At 45.3% G+C, this 17,954-nt stretch overlaps 1 protein-coding gene across 1 annotated transcript in view; it reads left to right on the top strand.

Annotated features, from left to right (window-relative positions):
• Window positions 1-17,954, top strand: part of LOC121544524 (ezrin-like) — a 33,692-nt gene that overhangs the window by 4,080 nt on the left and 11,658 nt on the right. Inside the window, exons 2-7 of the mRNA XM_041854460.1 lie at window positions 2,463-2,546; window positions 3,126-3,221; window positions 4,955-5,077; window positions 5,172-5,323; window positions 5,748-5,831; window positions 7,709-7,855. Coding sequence (XP_041710394.1) covers window positions 2,463-2,546; window positions 3,126-3,221; window positions 4,955-5,077; window positions 5,172-5,323; window positions 5,748-5,831; window positions 7,709-7,855 — 686 coding nt within the window. The remainder of the gene's footprint in view (window positions 1-2,462; window positions 2,547-3,125; window positions 3,222-4,954; window positions 5,078-5,171; window positions 5,324-5,747; window positions 5,832-7,708; window positions 7,856-17,954) is intronic.

Below are 17,954 nucleotides of genomic sequence, written 5' to 3'. Positions count from 1 at the left end.
TTGCAGCTTTAAGTGATAGTGATATCTATCTTTCCCTCCTCAGTAACAGAGTACGGGGTAGTCCCTCAGGGGTAGTCCCTCAGTGGTAGTCCCTCAGGGGTAGTCCCTCAGGGGTAGTCCCTCAGGGGTAGTCCCTCAGTGGTAGTCCCTCAGTGGTAGTCCCTCAGTGGTAGTCCCTCAGGGGTAGTCCCTCAGTGGTAGTCCCTCAGGGGTAGTCCCTCAGTGGTAGTCCCTCAGGGGTAGTCCCTCAGTGGTAGTCCCTCAGGGGTAGTCCCTCAGTGGTAGTCCCTCAGTGGTAGTCCCTCAGGGGTAGTCCCTCAGTGGTAGTCCCTCAGGGGTAGTCCCTCAGTGGTAGTCCCTCAGGGGTAGTCCATCAGGAGTAGTCCCTCAGTGGTAGTCCCTCAGGGGTAGTCCCTCAGGGGTAGTCCCTCAGTGGTAGTCCCTCGGGGGTAGTCCCTCAGGGGTAGTCCCTCAGTGGTAGTCCCTCAGGGGTAGTCCCTCAGTGGTAGTCCCTCAGGGGTAGTCAGGGGTAGTCCCTCAGTGGTAGTCCCTCAGTGGTAGTCCCTCAGGGGTAGTCCCTCAGTGGTAGTCCCTCAGGGGTAGTCCCTCAGGGGTAGTCCCTCAGTGGTAGTCCCTCAGGGGTAGTCCCTCAGTGGTAGTCCCTCAGTGGTAGTCCCTCAGTGGTAGTCCCTCAGTGGTAGTCCCTCAGGGGTAGTCCCTCAGTGGTAGTCCCTCAGGGGTAGTCCCTCAGGGGTAGTCCCTCAGTGGTAGTCCCTCAGGGGTAGTCCCTCAGTGGTAGTCCCTCAGGGGTAGTCCCTCAGTGGTAGTCCCTCAGGGGTAGTCAGGGGTAGTCCCTCAGTGGTAGTCCCTCAGTGGTAGTCCCTCAGGGGTAGTCCCTCAGTGGTAGTCCCTCAGGGGTAGTCCCTCAGTGGTAGTCCCTCAGGGGTAGTCCCTCAGTGGTAGTCCCTCAGGGGTAGTCCCTCAGGGGTAGTCCCTCAGTGGTAGTCCCTCAGGGGTAGTCCCTCAGGGGTAGTCCCTCAGTGGTAGTCCCTCAGGGGTAGTCCCTCAGGGGTAGTCCCTCAGTGGTAGTCCCTCAGGGGTAGTCCCTCAGTGGTAGTCCCTCAGTGGTAGTCCCTCAGTGGTAGTCCCTCAGGGTTAGTCCCTCAGTGGTAGTCCCTCAGTGGTAGTCCCTCAGGGGTAGTCCCTCAGTGGTAGTCCCTCAGTGGTAGTCCCTCAGTGGTAGTCCCTCAGGGGTAGTCCCTCAGTGGTAGTCCCTCAGTGGTAGTCCCTCAGGGGTAGTCCCTCAGGGGTAGTCCCTCAGTGGTAGTCCCTCAGTGGTAGTCCCTCAGTGGTAGTCCCTCAGGGTTAGTCCCTCAGTGGTAGTCCCTCAGGGTTAGTCCCTCAGTGGTAGTCCCTCAGTGGTAGTCCCTCAGGGGTAGTCCCTCAGGGGTAGTCCCTCAGGGGTAGTCCCTCAGTGGTAGTCCCTCAGGGGTAGTCCCTCAGTGGTAGTCCCTCAGTGGTAGTCCCTCAGTGGTAGTCCCTCAGGGGTAGTCCCTCAGTGGTAGTCCCTCAGTGGTAGTCCCTCAGGGGTAGTCCCTCAGGGGTAGTCCCTCAGTGGTAGTCCCTCAGTGGTAGTCCCTCAGTGGTAGTCCCTCAGGGTTAGTCCCTCAGTGGTAGTCCCTCAGGGTTAGTCCCTCAGTGGTAGTCCCTCAGTGGTAGTCCCTCAGGGGTAGTCCCTCAGTGGTAGTCCCTCAGTGGTAGTCCCTCAGTGGTAGTCCCTCAGTGTAAGAGCATATTTGGCTTCTACCACCTCATAAAACTTGCCCACCCCTAGACGTTGAGATTGATGTTATTCTCCACAGAGAGACATCTGTACTTTGGCAAGCGTTGAACGCTTTGTTATGTTAACCATGCTAGTCCAAAGTCTACCGAGATAGTAGTTAGCAATTAGACATGGTTTATGAGCAAAGCACTTCACAGCAGCACCTTAAAGGGATAGTTCATCTCAAACAAGAAATGATTTATGTTTCCTTACCTTGAAAGTAGTGTATGGACCAGAATAGATTGTGATCTATATTCTGGCTCTGTATACACAGCTATAGTCACTATTAGCCAAATCAACTATGAGAGAATGAATGAACCTCAATGAATCTCATCCCCAGATCACCTCAAAGTAACTTCAAATCAAGTCACTGAGTTGGACAGTACCTTTTGAAGTTGAAAGGGGTTGTATCATTCAACAAAGTATTTTGGAGAAGGAAGCTTGTAACCTACAGACAACCTCTGTCTGTGTATTCTGTTTAATGTAAGGTGATGTCAGCACTACTTCACCAGGTCGTAAGGTGATGTCAGCACTACTTCACCAGGTCGTAAAGTGATGTCAGCACTACTTCACCAGGTCCAATTCCTGGTACATGGAAATGTCCGTTTCTGATTCTGAATCTTCGGTTGTCTTTCTCCAGGTCAATGTCCGGGTTACCACCATGGATGCTGAGCTGGAGTTCTCCATTCATCCCAGCACCACCGGCAAACAGCTGTTCGAACAGGTCAGCTCACATTCACTAACTAATTAACTAACTAACTAATTATCTCTCTCTCTCTCTCTCTCTCTCTCTCTCTCTCTCTCTCTCTCTGTCTCTCTCTCTCTCTCTCTCTCTCTCTCTCTCTCTCTCTCTCTCTCTCTCTCTCTCTCACACACACACACACACACACACAATCCCTCACTAACTAACCCTCACTAACTAACCCTCACTACCTAACCCTCACTAACTAACCCTAACCCTCACTAACTAACTATAACCCTCACTAACTAACCCTAACCCTAACCCTAACCCTCACTAACTAACCCTAACACTCACTAGCTAACCCTAACCCTCACTAACTAACCCTAGCCCTCACTAACTAACCCTAACCCTCACTAACTAACCCTAACCCTCACCCTCACTAGCTAACCCTAACCCTCACTAACTAACCCTAACCCTCACTAACTAACCCTAACCCTCACTAACTAACCCATCTCATTATAATGACCATAGAGTAGGACAAGGTTTTCTAAAATGGATGTTTGTCAGTGTCACGTCTCTCCAGTGTCTCTGTGTTCTCCCCGTCTCCCCGGTGTATTCCAGGTGTCCAGAACGGTCGGTCTGCGGGAGCTCTGGTACTTCGGCCTGCTGTTCGTCAACAACAAAGGGTTCCAAACATGGCTGAAGTTTGATAAAAAGGTAAGTGGTCATGTGTGATCCAGCGGTTACAGTTGGCATGGGTTGGAATCCGGCCCACTGCTCTTGGACTTACACTCTTCCTATCTTACACCTTAAAGCTGCACAGTTACACCTAAATGATGAATGAACACAGAGCCGTCGATACGTAGTGCCATCTGACATGTCCTGAGTTTCTGCCAGAGATAGGTCACAGTTATGTACTGTATAAGAACACTGTAATGTTAGGAACTGCCCTAAGGCCACAAACAATGTTTATTTGATTTTGTACAATACAAGTATTGTATTGGATTGTATGGTATTGCAGTGGAGGCTGGTGGGCGGAGAAATCGGAGGACGGGCTCAATGTTATGGCTGGAATGGAATGGTTTGAAACACTATGGTTCCATTTATTCCATTCTAGACATAACAATGAAACCGTCCTCTGATGTATTGTGTAGGGCAGTGGTATTCAAACCTTTTCAGTGGGGACCCCATTTGTTTCTGCCAGAATTTATGGGGACCCCATTTGTTTCTGCCAGAATTTATGGGGACCCCATTTGTTTCTGCCAGAATTTTGGGGACCCCATTTGTTTCTGCCAGAATTTATGGGGACCCCATTTGTTTCTGCCAGAATATATGTGGACCCCATTTTTTCCCTAAGAATTTCTTGTGACCCCACCCCAAATCTAATGACACAAACTTCAAATCTGTAAATTTCGATTTTTACATCAACAAATAACCTTCAATTCATTGCATGTTCATTTTTGATAAAAAATCCAATACATTTACTCAATAAAATATTTTTCAAATGATCTCTCTCAAAAATGTTTGTATATTGTCCCATTCATTCATCTGTACTCTTCATTTTTTATTCCTAAAATAATTAAATACATATTTTGGCGACCCCAGTGCAATTTCCCCCGACTTTATAGGGGTTACTCATGTCATAACTACACCCATTCCCCCCGCCCCCCTCCATTCTCTCCTCTCCTCTCCTCTCCTCTCCTCTCCTCTCCTCTCCTCTCCTCTCCTCTCCTCTCCTCTCCTCTCCTCTCCTCTCCTCTCCTCTCCCTCTCCTCTCCTCTCTCTCCTCTCCTCTCCTCTCCTCTCCTCTCCTCTCCTCTCCTCTCCTCTCCTCTCCTCTCCTCTCCCTCTCCTCTCCCTCCTCTCCTCTCTCTCCTCTCCTCTCCTCTCTCTCCTCTCCTCTCCTCTCCTCTCCTCTCCTCTCCTCTCCTCTCCTCTCCTCTCTCTCCCCTCCTCTCCTCTCCTCTCCTCTCCTCTCCTCTCCTCTCCTCTCCTCTCCTCTCCTCTCCTCTCCTCTCCTCTCCTCTCCTCTCTGCCCCCCATCCTCTCCTCCCTCTCCTCTCCTCTCCTCTCCTCTCTGCCCCCCATCCTCTCCTCTCCTCTCCTCTCCTCTCCTCTCCTCTCCTCTCCTCTCCTCTCCTCTCCTCTCCTCTCCTCTCCTCTCCTCTCCTCTCCTCTCCTCTCTCTCCCTCTCCTCTCCTCTCCTCTCCTCTCCTCTCCTCTCCTCTCCTCTCCTCTCCCTCTCCTCTCCTCTCCTCTCCTCTCCTCTCCTCTCCTCTCCTCTCCTCTCCTCTCCCTCTCCCCTCCCTCCCCTCCTCTCCTCTCCTCTCCTCTCCTCTCCTCTCCTCTCCTCTCCTCTCCTCTCCTCTCCTCTCCTCTCCTCTCCTCTCCTCTCCTCTCTGCCCCCATCCTCTCCTCTCCTCTCCTCTCCTCTCCTCTCTGCCCCCCAGGTGACAGCCCAGGAGGTAAAGAAAGAGGTTCCTCTCCAGTTCCGTCTCCGGGCCAAGTTCTACCCAGAGGACGTCGCTGAGGAGCTGATCCAGGAGACCACCCAGAAACTGTTCTTCCTGCAGGTAACACACACACACACACACACACAGACCCCCACTCCCCCACACGACCCAGACGTTTGTATCCTCTACTCTACTCTACCTCTAACCCCTCCAGGTGAAGGAGGACATCCTAACTGATGAGGTGTACTGCCCTCCAGAGTCTGCTGTTCTGCTAGCCTCCTACTCAGTACAGGCCAAGTTTGGAGACTTCAATAAGGAGACACACCAGAATGGTTACCTGGCCAATGAACGCCTGCTGCCCAAGAGGTGAGTCAGTGTGTAGCAGGGGGGTGGATGAACCTTCCAGATGACGGCTGCATTACTTGTTCACTACAGAAGTAATACCCATATATCTAATATATATCTAATACCAAGACACCCCAACTTCTAACTCAAGTGTTCTCATAGCCTGTTATTTTATGGCCAAATTAGCGTCCAGAGCAACAAGTGTATGGTGTGTTATATTTATGACATGCTGTCTGTGCTTGAGGTAAGGTGTGTGTGTTTACACAGCCTCGTAAAACCTATGTGTGTGTTTGTGTGTCTTTCGGAGGGGTTGGGATAAACAGAAGACACATTTCCTTGAAAATAAATATGGACTAATAAAGTATTCTTCATCTTCTTCTTCTTCTTCTTCTTCTTCATCTTCTTCTTCTTCTTCTTCTTCTTCTTCCTCTTCTTCTTCGCTCAGAGTGCTGGATCAACACAAGCTGTCTAAAGAACAGTGGGGACAGCGGATCCAGACCTGGCACGAGGAACACAGAGCTATGCTCAAGTGAGTGTGAACATTTACACACACACACACACACACACACACACACACACACACACACACACACACACACACACACACACACACACACACACACACACACAAAAACAAAAAAACACTAACAGATTAGTGAAATAGTGTATACTGTATAGGTGCATTTGTCCTAAGAAGCAAATACAGTGAGGGAAAAAAGTATTTGATCCCCTGCTGATTTTGTATAGACTGACAAAGAAATGATCAGTCTATAATTTTAATGGTAGGTTTATTTGAACATTGAGAGACAGAATAACAACAAAAAAATCCTGAAAAACACATGTTGAAAATGTTATAAATTGATTTGCATTTTAATGAGGGAAATAAGTATTTGACCCCCTGTCAATCAGAAAAATTTCTGGCTCTCAGGAGTCTTTTATACTGGTAACGAGCTGAGATTAGGAGCACACTCTTAAAGGGAGTGCTCCTAATCTCAGCTTGTTACCTGTATAAAAGACACCTGTCCACAGAAGCAATCAATCAATCAGATTCCAAACTCTCCACCATGGCCAAGACCAAAGAGCTCTCCAAGGCTGTCAGGTACAAGATTGTAGACCTACACAAGGCTGGAATGGGCTACAAGACCATCGCCAAGCAGCTTGGTGAGAAGGTGATAACAGTTGGTGCGATTATTTCCAAATGGAAGAAACACGAAAGAACTGTCAATCTCCCTCGGCCTGGGGCTCCATGCAAGATCTCACCTTGTGGAGTTGCAGTGATCATGAGAACAGTGAGGAATCAGCCCAGAACTACACGGGAGGATCTTGTCAATGATCTCAAGGCAGCTGGGACCATAGTCACCAAGAAAACAATTGGTAACACACTACGCCGTGAAGGACTGAAATCCTGCAGCGCCCGCAAGGTCCCCCTGCTCAAGACAGCACATATACATGCCCGTCTGAAGTTTGCCAATGAACATCTGAATGATTCAGAGGAGAACTGGGTGAAAGTGTTGTGGTCAGATGAAACCAAAATCGAGCTCTTTGGCATCAACTCAACTCGCCGTGTTTGGAGGAGGAGGAATGCTGCCTATGACCCCAAGAACACCATCCCCACCGTCAAACATGGAGGTGGAAACATTATGCTTTGGGGGTGTTTTTCTGCTAAGGGGACAGGACAACTTCACCGCATCAAAGGGACGATGGACGGGGCCATGTACCGTCAAATATTGGGTGAGAACCTCCTTCCCTCAGCCAGGGCATTGAAAATGGGTCGTGGATGGGTATTCCAGCATGACAATGACCCAAAACACACGGCCAAGGCAACAAAGGAGTGGCTCAAGAAGAAGCACATTAAGGTCCTGGAGTGGCCTAGCCAGTCTCCAGACCTTAATCCCATAGAAGATCTGTGGAGGGAGCTGAAGGTTCGAGTTGCCAAAAGTCAGCCTCGAAACCTTAATGACTTGGAGAAGATCTACAAAGAGGAGTGGAACAAAATCCCTCCTGAGATGTGTGCAAACCTGGTGGCCAACTATAAGAAACGTCTGACCTCTGTGATTGCCAACAAGGGTTTTGCCACCAAGTACTAAGTCATGTTTTGCAGAGGGGTCTAATACTTATTTCCCTCATTAAAATGCAAATCAATTTATAAAACTTTTGACATGCGTTTTTCTGGATTTTGTTGTTGTTATTCTGTCTCTCACTGTTCAAATAAACCTACCATTAAAATTATAGACTGATCATGTCTTTGTCAGTGGGCAAATGTACAAAATCAGCAGGGGATCAAATAATATTTTCCCTCACTGTAGATGTTGAGTACTGTATGTACTGATAACTTCTTTATCTATAGTTAGGAATCAGAACTTTCCCCCACTTACAGTTTGGAATCCATTGATACTTTGTGAACAGGGAGGATTCTATGCTGGAGTATCTGAAGATAGCCCAGGACCTGGAGATGTATGGAGTCAACTTCTTTGACATTAAGAACAAGAAGGGGACAGAGCTGTGGATGGGGGTAGACGCCCTGGGACTCAACATCTACGAGAAGGACAACAAGTAAACATCTGACTAACTGACTGAATGACTGGCTGGATGACTGACTACCTCTACCTCTACTCTACCTCTACTCTACTCTACCTCTACTCTACTCTACCTCTACTCTACTCTACCTCTACTCTACTCTACTCTACTCTACCTCTACTCTACCTCTACTCTACTCTACCTCTACCTCTACTCTACCTCTACTCTACCTCTACTCTACTCTACCTCTACCTCTACTCTACCTCTACTATACCTCTACTCTACCTCTACCTCTACTCTACTATACTCTACCTCTACTCTACCTCTACTATACTCTACCTCTACTCTACCTCTACTCTACCTCTACTCTACTATACTCTACCTCTACTCTACCTCTACCTCTACTATACTATACTCTACCTCTACTATACTCTACCTCTACTCTACTATACTCTACCTCTACTATACTCTACCTCTACTATACTCTACTCTACCTCTACCTCTACTCTACCTCTACTATACTCTACCTCTACCTCTACTCTACCTCTACTCTACTCTACCCCTACCTCTACTCTACCTCTACTATACTCTACCTCTACCTCTACTCTACCTCTACTATACTCTACCTCTACCTCTACTCTACCTCTACTCTACTCTACCTCTACCTCTACTCTATCTCTACCTCTACTCTAACTCTACCTCTACCTCTACCTCTACCTCTACCTCTACTATACTCTACCTCTACTCTACTATACTCTACCTCTACCTCTACTCTACCTCTACTATACTCTACCTCTACTCTACTATACTCTACCTCTACCTCTATTCTACCTCTACTATACTCTACCTCTACCTCTACTCTACCTCTACTATACTCTACCTCTACTCTACCTCTACTCTACTCTACTCTACCTCTACCTCTACTCTACCACTACTCTACCTCTACTATACTCTACCTCTACTCTACTATACTCTACCTCTACCTCTACTCTACCTCTACTATACTCTACCTCTACCTCTACTCTACCTCTACTCTACTCTACCTCTACTTCTACTCTACCTCTACTCTACTCTACCTCTACCTCTACTCTACCTCTACTCTACCTCTACTATACTCTACCTCTACTATACTCTACCTCTACTATACTCTACCTCTACCTCTACCTCTACTCTACCTCTACTCTACCTCTACTCTACTCTACCTCTACTCTACCTCTACTCTACCTCTACCTCTACTCTACTCTACCTCTACTCTACCTCTACTCTACCTCTACTCTACTCTACTCTACCTCTACTCTACCTCTACTCTACCTCTACCTCTACTCTACCTCTACTCTAACTCTACTCTATACTATACCTCTACTCTACTCTACCTCTACTCTACCTCTACTCTACCTCTACTCTACCTCTACCTCTACTCTACCTCTACTCTACCTCTACTCTACTCTACTCTACCTCTACTCTACTCTACTCTACCTCTACTCTACTCTACCTCTACTCTACCTCTACTCTACCTCTACTCTACCTCTACCTCTACTCTACCTCTACTCTACCTCTACCTCTACTCTACCTCTACTCTACCTCTACTCTACCTATACTCTACCTATACTCTACCTCTACTATACTATACTCTACTATACTCTACTATACTCTACCTCTACTCTACCTCTACCTCTACCTCTACTCTACCTCTACTCTACTCTACCTCTACTATACTCTACCTCTACTCTACTATACTCTACCTCTACCTCTACTCTACCTCTACTATACTCTACCTCTACTCTACTATACTCTACCTCTACCTCTATTCTACCTCTACTATACTCTACCTCTACCTCTACTCTACCTCTACTATACTCTACCTCTACTCTACTATACTCTACCTCTACCTCTACTCTACCTCTACTATACTCTACCTCTACTCTACTATACTCTACCTCTACCTCTATTCTACCTCTGCTATACTCTACCTCTACCTCTACTCTACCTCTACTATACTCTACCTCTACTCTACCTCTACTCTACTCTACCTCTACCTCTACTCTACCTCTACTCTACCTCTACTATACTCTACCTCTACTCTACTATACTCTACCTCTACCTCTACTCTACCTCTACTATACTCTACCTCTACCTCTACTCTACCTCTACTCTACTCTACCTCTACCTCTACTCTACCTCTACTCTACTCTACCTCTACCTCTACTCTACCTCTACTCTACCTCTACTATACTCTACCTCTACTATACTCTACCTCTACTATACTCTACCTCTACCTCTACCTCTACTCTACCTCTACTCTACCTCTACTCTACCTCTACTCTACTCTACCTCTACTCTACCTCTACTCTACCTCTACCTCTACTCTACTCTACCTCTACTCTACCTCTACTCTACCTCTACTCTACCTCTACTATACTCTACCTCTACTATACTCTACCTCTACTCTACCTCTACTCTACTCTACTCTACTCTACCTCTACTCTACCTCTACTATACTCTACCTCTACTATACTCTACCTCTACTATACCTCTACTCTACCTCTACTCAACCTCTACTCTACCTCTACTCTACTATACTCTACCTCTACTCTACTCTACCTCTACTATACTCTACCTCTACTATACTCTACCTCTACTATACTCTACCTCTACTCTACCTCTACTCTACTCTACCTCTACCTCTACTCTACCTCTACTCTACCTCTACTATACTCTACCTCTACTCTACTATACTCTACCTCTACCTCTACTCTACCTCTACTATACTCTACCTCTACCTCTACTCTACCTCTACTCTACTCTACCTCTACCTCTACTCTACCTCTACTCTACTCTACCTCTACCTCTACTCTACCTCTACTCTACCTCTACTATACTCTACCTCTACTATACTCTACCTCTACTATACTCTACCTCTACCTCTACCTCTACTCTACCTCTACTCTACCTCTACTCTACTCTACCTCTACTCTACCTCTACTCTACCTCTACCTCTACTCTACTCTACCTCTACTCTACCTCTACTCTACCTCTACTCTACCTCTACTATACTCTACCTCTACTATACTCTACCTCTACTCTACCTCTACTCTACTCTACTCTACTCTACCTCTACTCTACCTCTACTATACTCTACCTCTACTATACTCTACCTCTACTATACCTCTACTCTACCTCTACTCAACCTCTACTCTACCTCTACTCTACTATACTCTACCTCTACTCTACTCTACCTCTACTATACTCTACCTCTACTCTACTCTACCTCTACTATACTCTACCTCTACTATACTCTACCTCTACTATACTCTACCTCTACTCTACCTCTACTCTACCTCTACTCTACTCTACTCTACTCTACTCTACCTCTACTCTACCTCTACTCTACTCTACTCTACTCTACCTCTACTATACTCTACCTCTACTATACTCTACCTCTACTCTACTCTACTCTACCTCTACTCTAACTCTACCTCTACTCTACCTCTACTCTACTCTACTCTACTCTACTCTACTCTACTCTACCTCTACTCTACTCTACCTCTACTATACTCTACCTCTACTCTACTCTACTCTACCTCTACTCTACTCTACCTCTACTCTACTCTACTCTACTCTACTCTACCTCTACTCTACCTCTACTCTACCTCTACTATACTCTACCTCTACTCTACCTCTACTATACTCTACCTCTACTATACTCTACCTCTACTCTATCTCTACTCTACCTCTACTCTACTCTACTCTACTATACCTCTACTCTACCTCTACTATACTCTACCTCTACTATACTCTACCTCTACTCTACCTCTACTCTACTCTACTCTACTCTACCTCTACTCTACCACTACTATACTCTACCTCTACTCTACTCTACTCTACTCTACTCTACCTCTACTCTACCTCTACTATACTCTACCTCTACTATACTCTACCTCTACTCTACCTCTACTCTACTCTACCTCTACCTCTACTCTACCCTACCTCTACTCTACTCTACCTCTACTATACTCACTCTACACTCTACTCTACTCTACCTCTACTCTACTCTACCTCTACTACCTCTACCTCTACTATACTCTACCTCTACTTACTCTACCTCTACCTCTACTCTACCTCTACTCTACCTCTACCTCTACTCTACTCTACCTCTACTATACTCTACCTCTACTATACTCTACCTCTACCTCTACTATACTCTACCTCTACCTCTACTCTACCTCTACTCTACCTCTACTATACTCTACCTCCACCTCTACTCTACCTCTACTCTACCTCTACCTCTACTCTACTCTACCTCTACTCTACCTCTACCTCTACTCCCTCTACTCTACCTCTACTATACTCTACCTCTACCTCTACTCTACCTCTACTATACCTCTACCTCTACTCTACCTCTACTCTACTCTACCTCTACTCTACTCTACTCTACCTCTACTCTACCTCTACTCTACCTCTACTCTACTCTACTCTACTCTACCTCTACTCTACCTCTACCTCTACCTCTACTCTACCTCTACTATACTCTACCTCTACTATACTCTACCTCTACCTCTACTCTACTCTACCTCTACTCTACCTCTACTCCACTCTACCTCTACTATACTCTACCTCTACTCTACTCTACCTCTACTCTACTCTACCTCTACTCTACCTCTACTCTACCTCTACTCTATACTCTACCTCTACCTCTAACTGTACTCTACTCTACACTCTACCTCTACTCTACTCTACCTCTACTCTACCTCTACTCTACCTCTACTCTACCTCTACTCTACCTCTACTCTACCTCTACTCTACTCTACCTCTACTCTACCTCTACTCTACCTCTACTCTACTCTACCTCTACTCTACCTCTACCTCTACTCTACCTCTACCTCTACTCTACCTCTACTCTACCTCTACTCTACCTCTACTCTACCTCTACTCTACCTCTACTATACTCTACTATACTCTACTATACTATACATCTACTCTACCTCTACCTCTACCTCTACTCTACCTCTACTATACTCTACCTCTACTATACTCTACTCTACTATACCTCTACTCTACCTCTACTCTACTCTACCTCTACTCTACTCTACCTCTACTCTGCTCTACCTCTACTCTACTCTACCTCTACTCTACCTCTACTCTACCTCTACTCTATACTCTACTCTATGCCTGCTAACTGTACTATACTCTATACTCTACCTCTACTCTACTCTACCTCTACTCTACCTCTACTCTACCTCTACTCTACCTCTACTCTACCTCTACCTCTACTCTACTCTACTCTACCTCTACCTCTACTCTACCTCTACTCTACCTCTACTCTACCTCTACCTCTACTCTACCTCTACTCTACCTCTACTCTACCTCTACTCTACCTCTACTCTACCTCTACCTCTACTCTACCTCTACTCTATACTCTACTATACTCTACTATACTCTACCTCTACTCTACCTCTACCTCTACCTCTACTCTACCTCTACTCTACTCTACCTCTACCTCTACTCTACCTCTACCCTCTACTCTACTCTACCTCTACTCTACTCTACTCTACCTCTACTCTGCTCTACCTCTACTCTACTCTACCTCTACTCTACCTCTACTCTACCTCTACTCTATACTCTACTCTATGCCTGCTAACTGTACTCTACTCTATACTCTACCTCTACTCTACTCTACCTCTACTCTACCTCTACTCTACCTCTACTCTACTATACTCTACTATACTCTACTCTACTCTACCTCTACTCTACTCTACTCTACCTCTACTCTACCTCTACTCTACCTCTACTCTACCTCTACCTCTACTATACCTCTACTCTACCTCTACTCTACTCTACTCTACCTCTACTCTACCTCTACCTCTACTCTACCTCTACTCTATACTCTACCTCTACTCTACTCTACCTCTACTCTACCTCTACTCTACCTCTACTCTACCTCTACTCTACCTCTACTCTACTCTACTCTACCTCTACTCTACTATACCTCTACTCTACCTCTACTCTACTCTACCTCTACTCTACTCTACCTCTACTCTGCTCTACCTCTACTCTACTCTACCTCTACTCTACCTCTACTCTACCTCTACTCTATACTCTACTCTATGCCTGCTAACTGTACTATACTCTATACTCTACCTCTACTCTACTCTACCTCTACTCTACCTCTACTCTACCTCTACTCTACCTCTACCTCTACTCTACTCTACCTCTACTCTACTCTACTCTACTCTACCTCTACTCTACTCTACCTCTACTCTACTCTACCTCTACTCTACCTCTACTCTACCTCTACTCTACCTCTACCTCTACTCTACCTCTACTCTACCTCTACCTCTACTCTACCTCTACTCTACCTCTACTCTACCTATACTCTACCTATACTCTACCTCTACTATACTCTACTATACTCTACTATACTCTACCTCTACTCTACCTCTACCTCTACCTCTACTCTACCTCTACTCTACTCTACCTCTACTATACTCTACTCTACCTCTACCTCTACTCTACTCTACCTCTACTCTACTCTACTCTACCTCTACTCTGCTCTACCTCTACTCTACTCTACCTCTACTCTACCTCTACTCTACCTCTACTCTATACTCTACTCTATGCCTGCTAACTGTACTCTACTCTATACTCTACCTCTACTCTACTCTACCTCTACTCTACCTCTACTCTACCTCTACTCTACTATACTCTACTATACTCTACTCTACTCTACCTCTACTCTACTCTACTCTACCTCTACTCTACCTCTACTCTACCTCTACTCTACCTCTACCTCTACTATACCTCTACTCTACCTCTACTCTACTCTACTCTACCTCTACTCTACCTCTACTCTACCTCTACCTCTACTCTACCTCTACTCTAACTCTACTCTATACTCTACCTCTACTCTACTCTACCTCTACTCTACCTCTACTCTACCTCTACTCTACCTCTACTCTACCTCTACTCTACTCTACTCTACCTCTACTCTACTCTACCTCTACTCTACTCTACTCTACCTCTACTCTACCTCTACTCTACCTCTACTCTACCTCTACCTCTACTCTACCTCTACTCTACCTCTACTCTACTCTACTCTACTCTACCTCTACTCTACCTCTACTATACTCTACCTCTACTCTACCTCTACTATACTCTACCTCTACTATACTCTACCTCTACTCTACCTCTACTCTACCTCTACTCTACTCTACTCTACTCTACTCTACTCTACTCTACCTCTACTCTACCTCTACTCTACCTCTACTCTACTCTACCTCTACCTCTACTATACTCTACCTCTACTATACTCTACCTCTACTCTACTCTACTATACCTCTACTCTACTCTACCTCTACTATACTCTACCTCTACTCTACTCTACCTCTACTATACTCTACCTCTACTATACTCTACCTCTACTCTACCTCTACCTCTACTCTACTCTACTCTACCTCTACTCTACCTCTACTCTACTCTACTCTACTCTACCTCTACTATAGTCTACCTCTACTCTACTCTACTCTACCTCTACTCTACTCTACTCTACCTCTACTCTACCTCTACTCTACTCTACTCTACTCTACCTCTACTATACTCTACCTCTACTATACTCTACCTCTACTCTACTCTACTCTACCTCTACTCTACTCTACCTCTACTCTACTATACTCTACCTCTACTCTACCTCTACTATACTCTACCTCTACTATACTCTACCTCTACTCTACCTCTACTCTACCTCTACTCTACTCTACTCTACTATACCTCTACTCTACCTCTACTATACTCTACCTCTACTATACTCTACCTCTACTCTACCTCTACTCTACTCTACTCTACCTCTACTCTACCTCTACTATACTCTACCTCTACTCTACTCTACTCTACTCTACCTCTACTCTACCTCTACTATACTCTACCTCTACTCTACCTCTACTCTACTCTACCTCTACTATACTCTACCTCTACTCTACCTCTACTATACTCTACCTCTACTCTACTCTACCTCTACTATACTCTACCTCTACTATACTCTACCTCTACCTCTACTATACTCTACCTCTACCTCTACTCTACCTCTACTCTACCTCTACCTCTACTCTACTCTACCTCTACTATACTCTACCTCTACCTCTACTCTACCTCTACTCTACCTCTACTCTACTCTACTCTACCTCTACTCTACCTCTACTATACTCTACCTCTACTCTACCTCTACTATACTCTACCTTTACTCTACTCTACCTCTACTCTACCTCTACTATACCTCTACTATACTCTACCTCTACTCTACCTCTACTCTACCTTTACTCTACCTATACTCTACCTATACTCTACCTCTACTATACTCTACTATACTCTACTATACTCTACTATACTATACATCTACTCTACCTCTACCTCTACTCTACCTCTACTATACTCTACCTCTACTATACTCTACTCTACTATACCTCTACTCTACCTCTACTCTACTCTACCTCTACTCTACTCTACCTCTACTCTGCTCTACCTCTACTCTACTCTACCTCTACTCTACCTCTACTCTATACTCTACTCTATGCCTGCTAACTGTACTATACTCTATACTCTACCTCTACTCTACTCTACCTCTACTCTACCTCTACTCTACCTCTACCTCTACTCTACCTCTACTCTACCTCTACTCTACTCTACTCTACCTCTACTCTACTCTACCTCTACTCTACTCTACCTCTACTCTACCTCTACTCTACCTCTACTCTACCTCTACTCTACCTCTACCTCTACTCTACCTCTACTCTACCTCTACCTCTACTCTACCTCTACTCTACCTCTACCTCTACTCTACCTATACTCTACCTATACTCTACCTCTACTATACTCTACTATACTCTACTATACTCTACCTCTACTCTACCTCTACCTCTACTCTACCTCTACTCTACTCTACCTCTACTATACTCTACTCTACCTCTACCTCTACTCTACTCTACCTCTACTCTACTCTACTCTACCTCTACTCTGCTCTACCTCTACTCTACTCTACCTCTACTCTACCTCTACTCTACCTCTACTCTATACTCTACTCTATGCCTGCTAACTGTACTCTACTCTATACTCTACCTCTACTCTACTCTACCTCTACTCTACCTCTACTCTACCTCTACTCTACTATACTCTACTATACTCTACTCTACTCTACCTCTACTCTACTCTACTCTACTCTACCTCTACTCTACCTCTACTCTACCTCTACCTCTACTCTACCTCTACTCTACTCTACTCTCCACCTCTACTCTACCTCTCCACTCTACTCTACTCTACTCTACCTCTACTCTACCTCTACTCTACTCTACTCTACCTCTACTCTACTCTACTCTACCTCTACTCTACCTCTACTCTACCTCTACTCTACCTCTACCTCTACTCTACCTCTACTCTACCTCTACTCTACCTATACTCTACCTATACTCTACATATACTATACTCTACTATACTCTACTATACTATACTATACTCTACTATACTCTACTATACTCTACTATACTCTACCTCTACTCTACCTCTACCTCTACCTCTACTCTACCTCTACTCTACTCTACCTCTACTATACTCTACTCTACCTCTACCTCTACTCTACCTCTACTCTACTCTACCTCTACTCTACTCTACTCTACCTCTACTCTGCTCTACCTCTACTCTACTCTACCTCTACTCTACCTCTACTCTACCTCTACTCTATACTCTACTCTATGCCTGCTAACTGTACTCTACTCTATACTCTACCTCTACTCTACTCTACCTCTACTCTACCTCTACTCTACCTCTACTCTACTATACTCTACTATACTCTACTCTACTCTACCTCTACTCTACTCTACTCTACCTCTACTCTACCTCTACTCTACCTCTACCTCTACTCAACCTCTACTCTACCTCTACTCTACTCTACTCTACCTCTACCTCTACTCTACTATACTCTACCTCTACTCTACCTCTACCTCTACCTCTACTCTACCTCTACTCTACTATACTCTACCTCTACTCTACCTCTACTCTACCTCTACTCTACCTCTACCTCTACTCTACCTCTACTTTACCTCTACTCTACCTCTACTCTACCTCTACTCTACTCTACTCTACCTCTACCTCT

Source organism: Coregonus clupeaformis, chromosome 29 (genome assembly GCF_020615455.1).
Source record: "Coregonus clupeaformis isolate EN_2021a chromosome 29, ASM2061545v1, whole genome shotgun sequence".
Classification (NCBI taxonomy): domain Eukaryota; kingdom Metazoa; phylum Chordata; class Actinopteri; order Salmoniformes; family Salmonidae; genus Coregonus; species Coregonus clupeaformis.
Note: the sequence above shows the minus strand (reverse complement) of the source record. Positions and strands in the feature narration are given on the sequence as shown.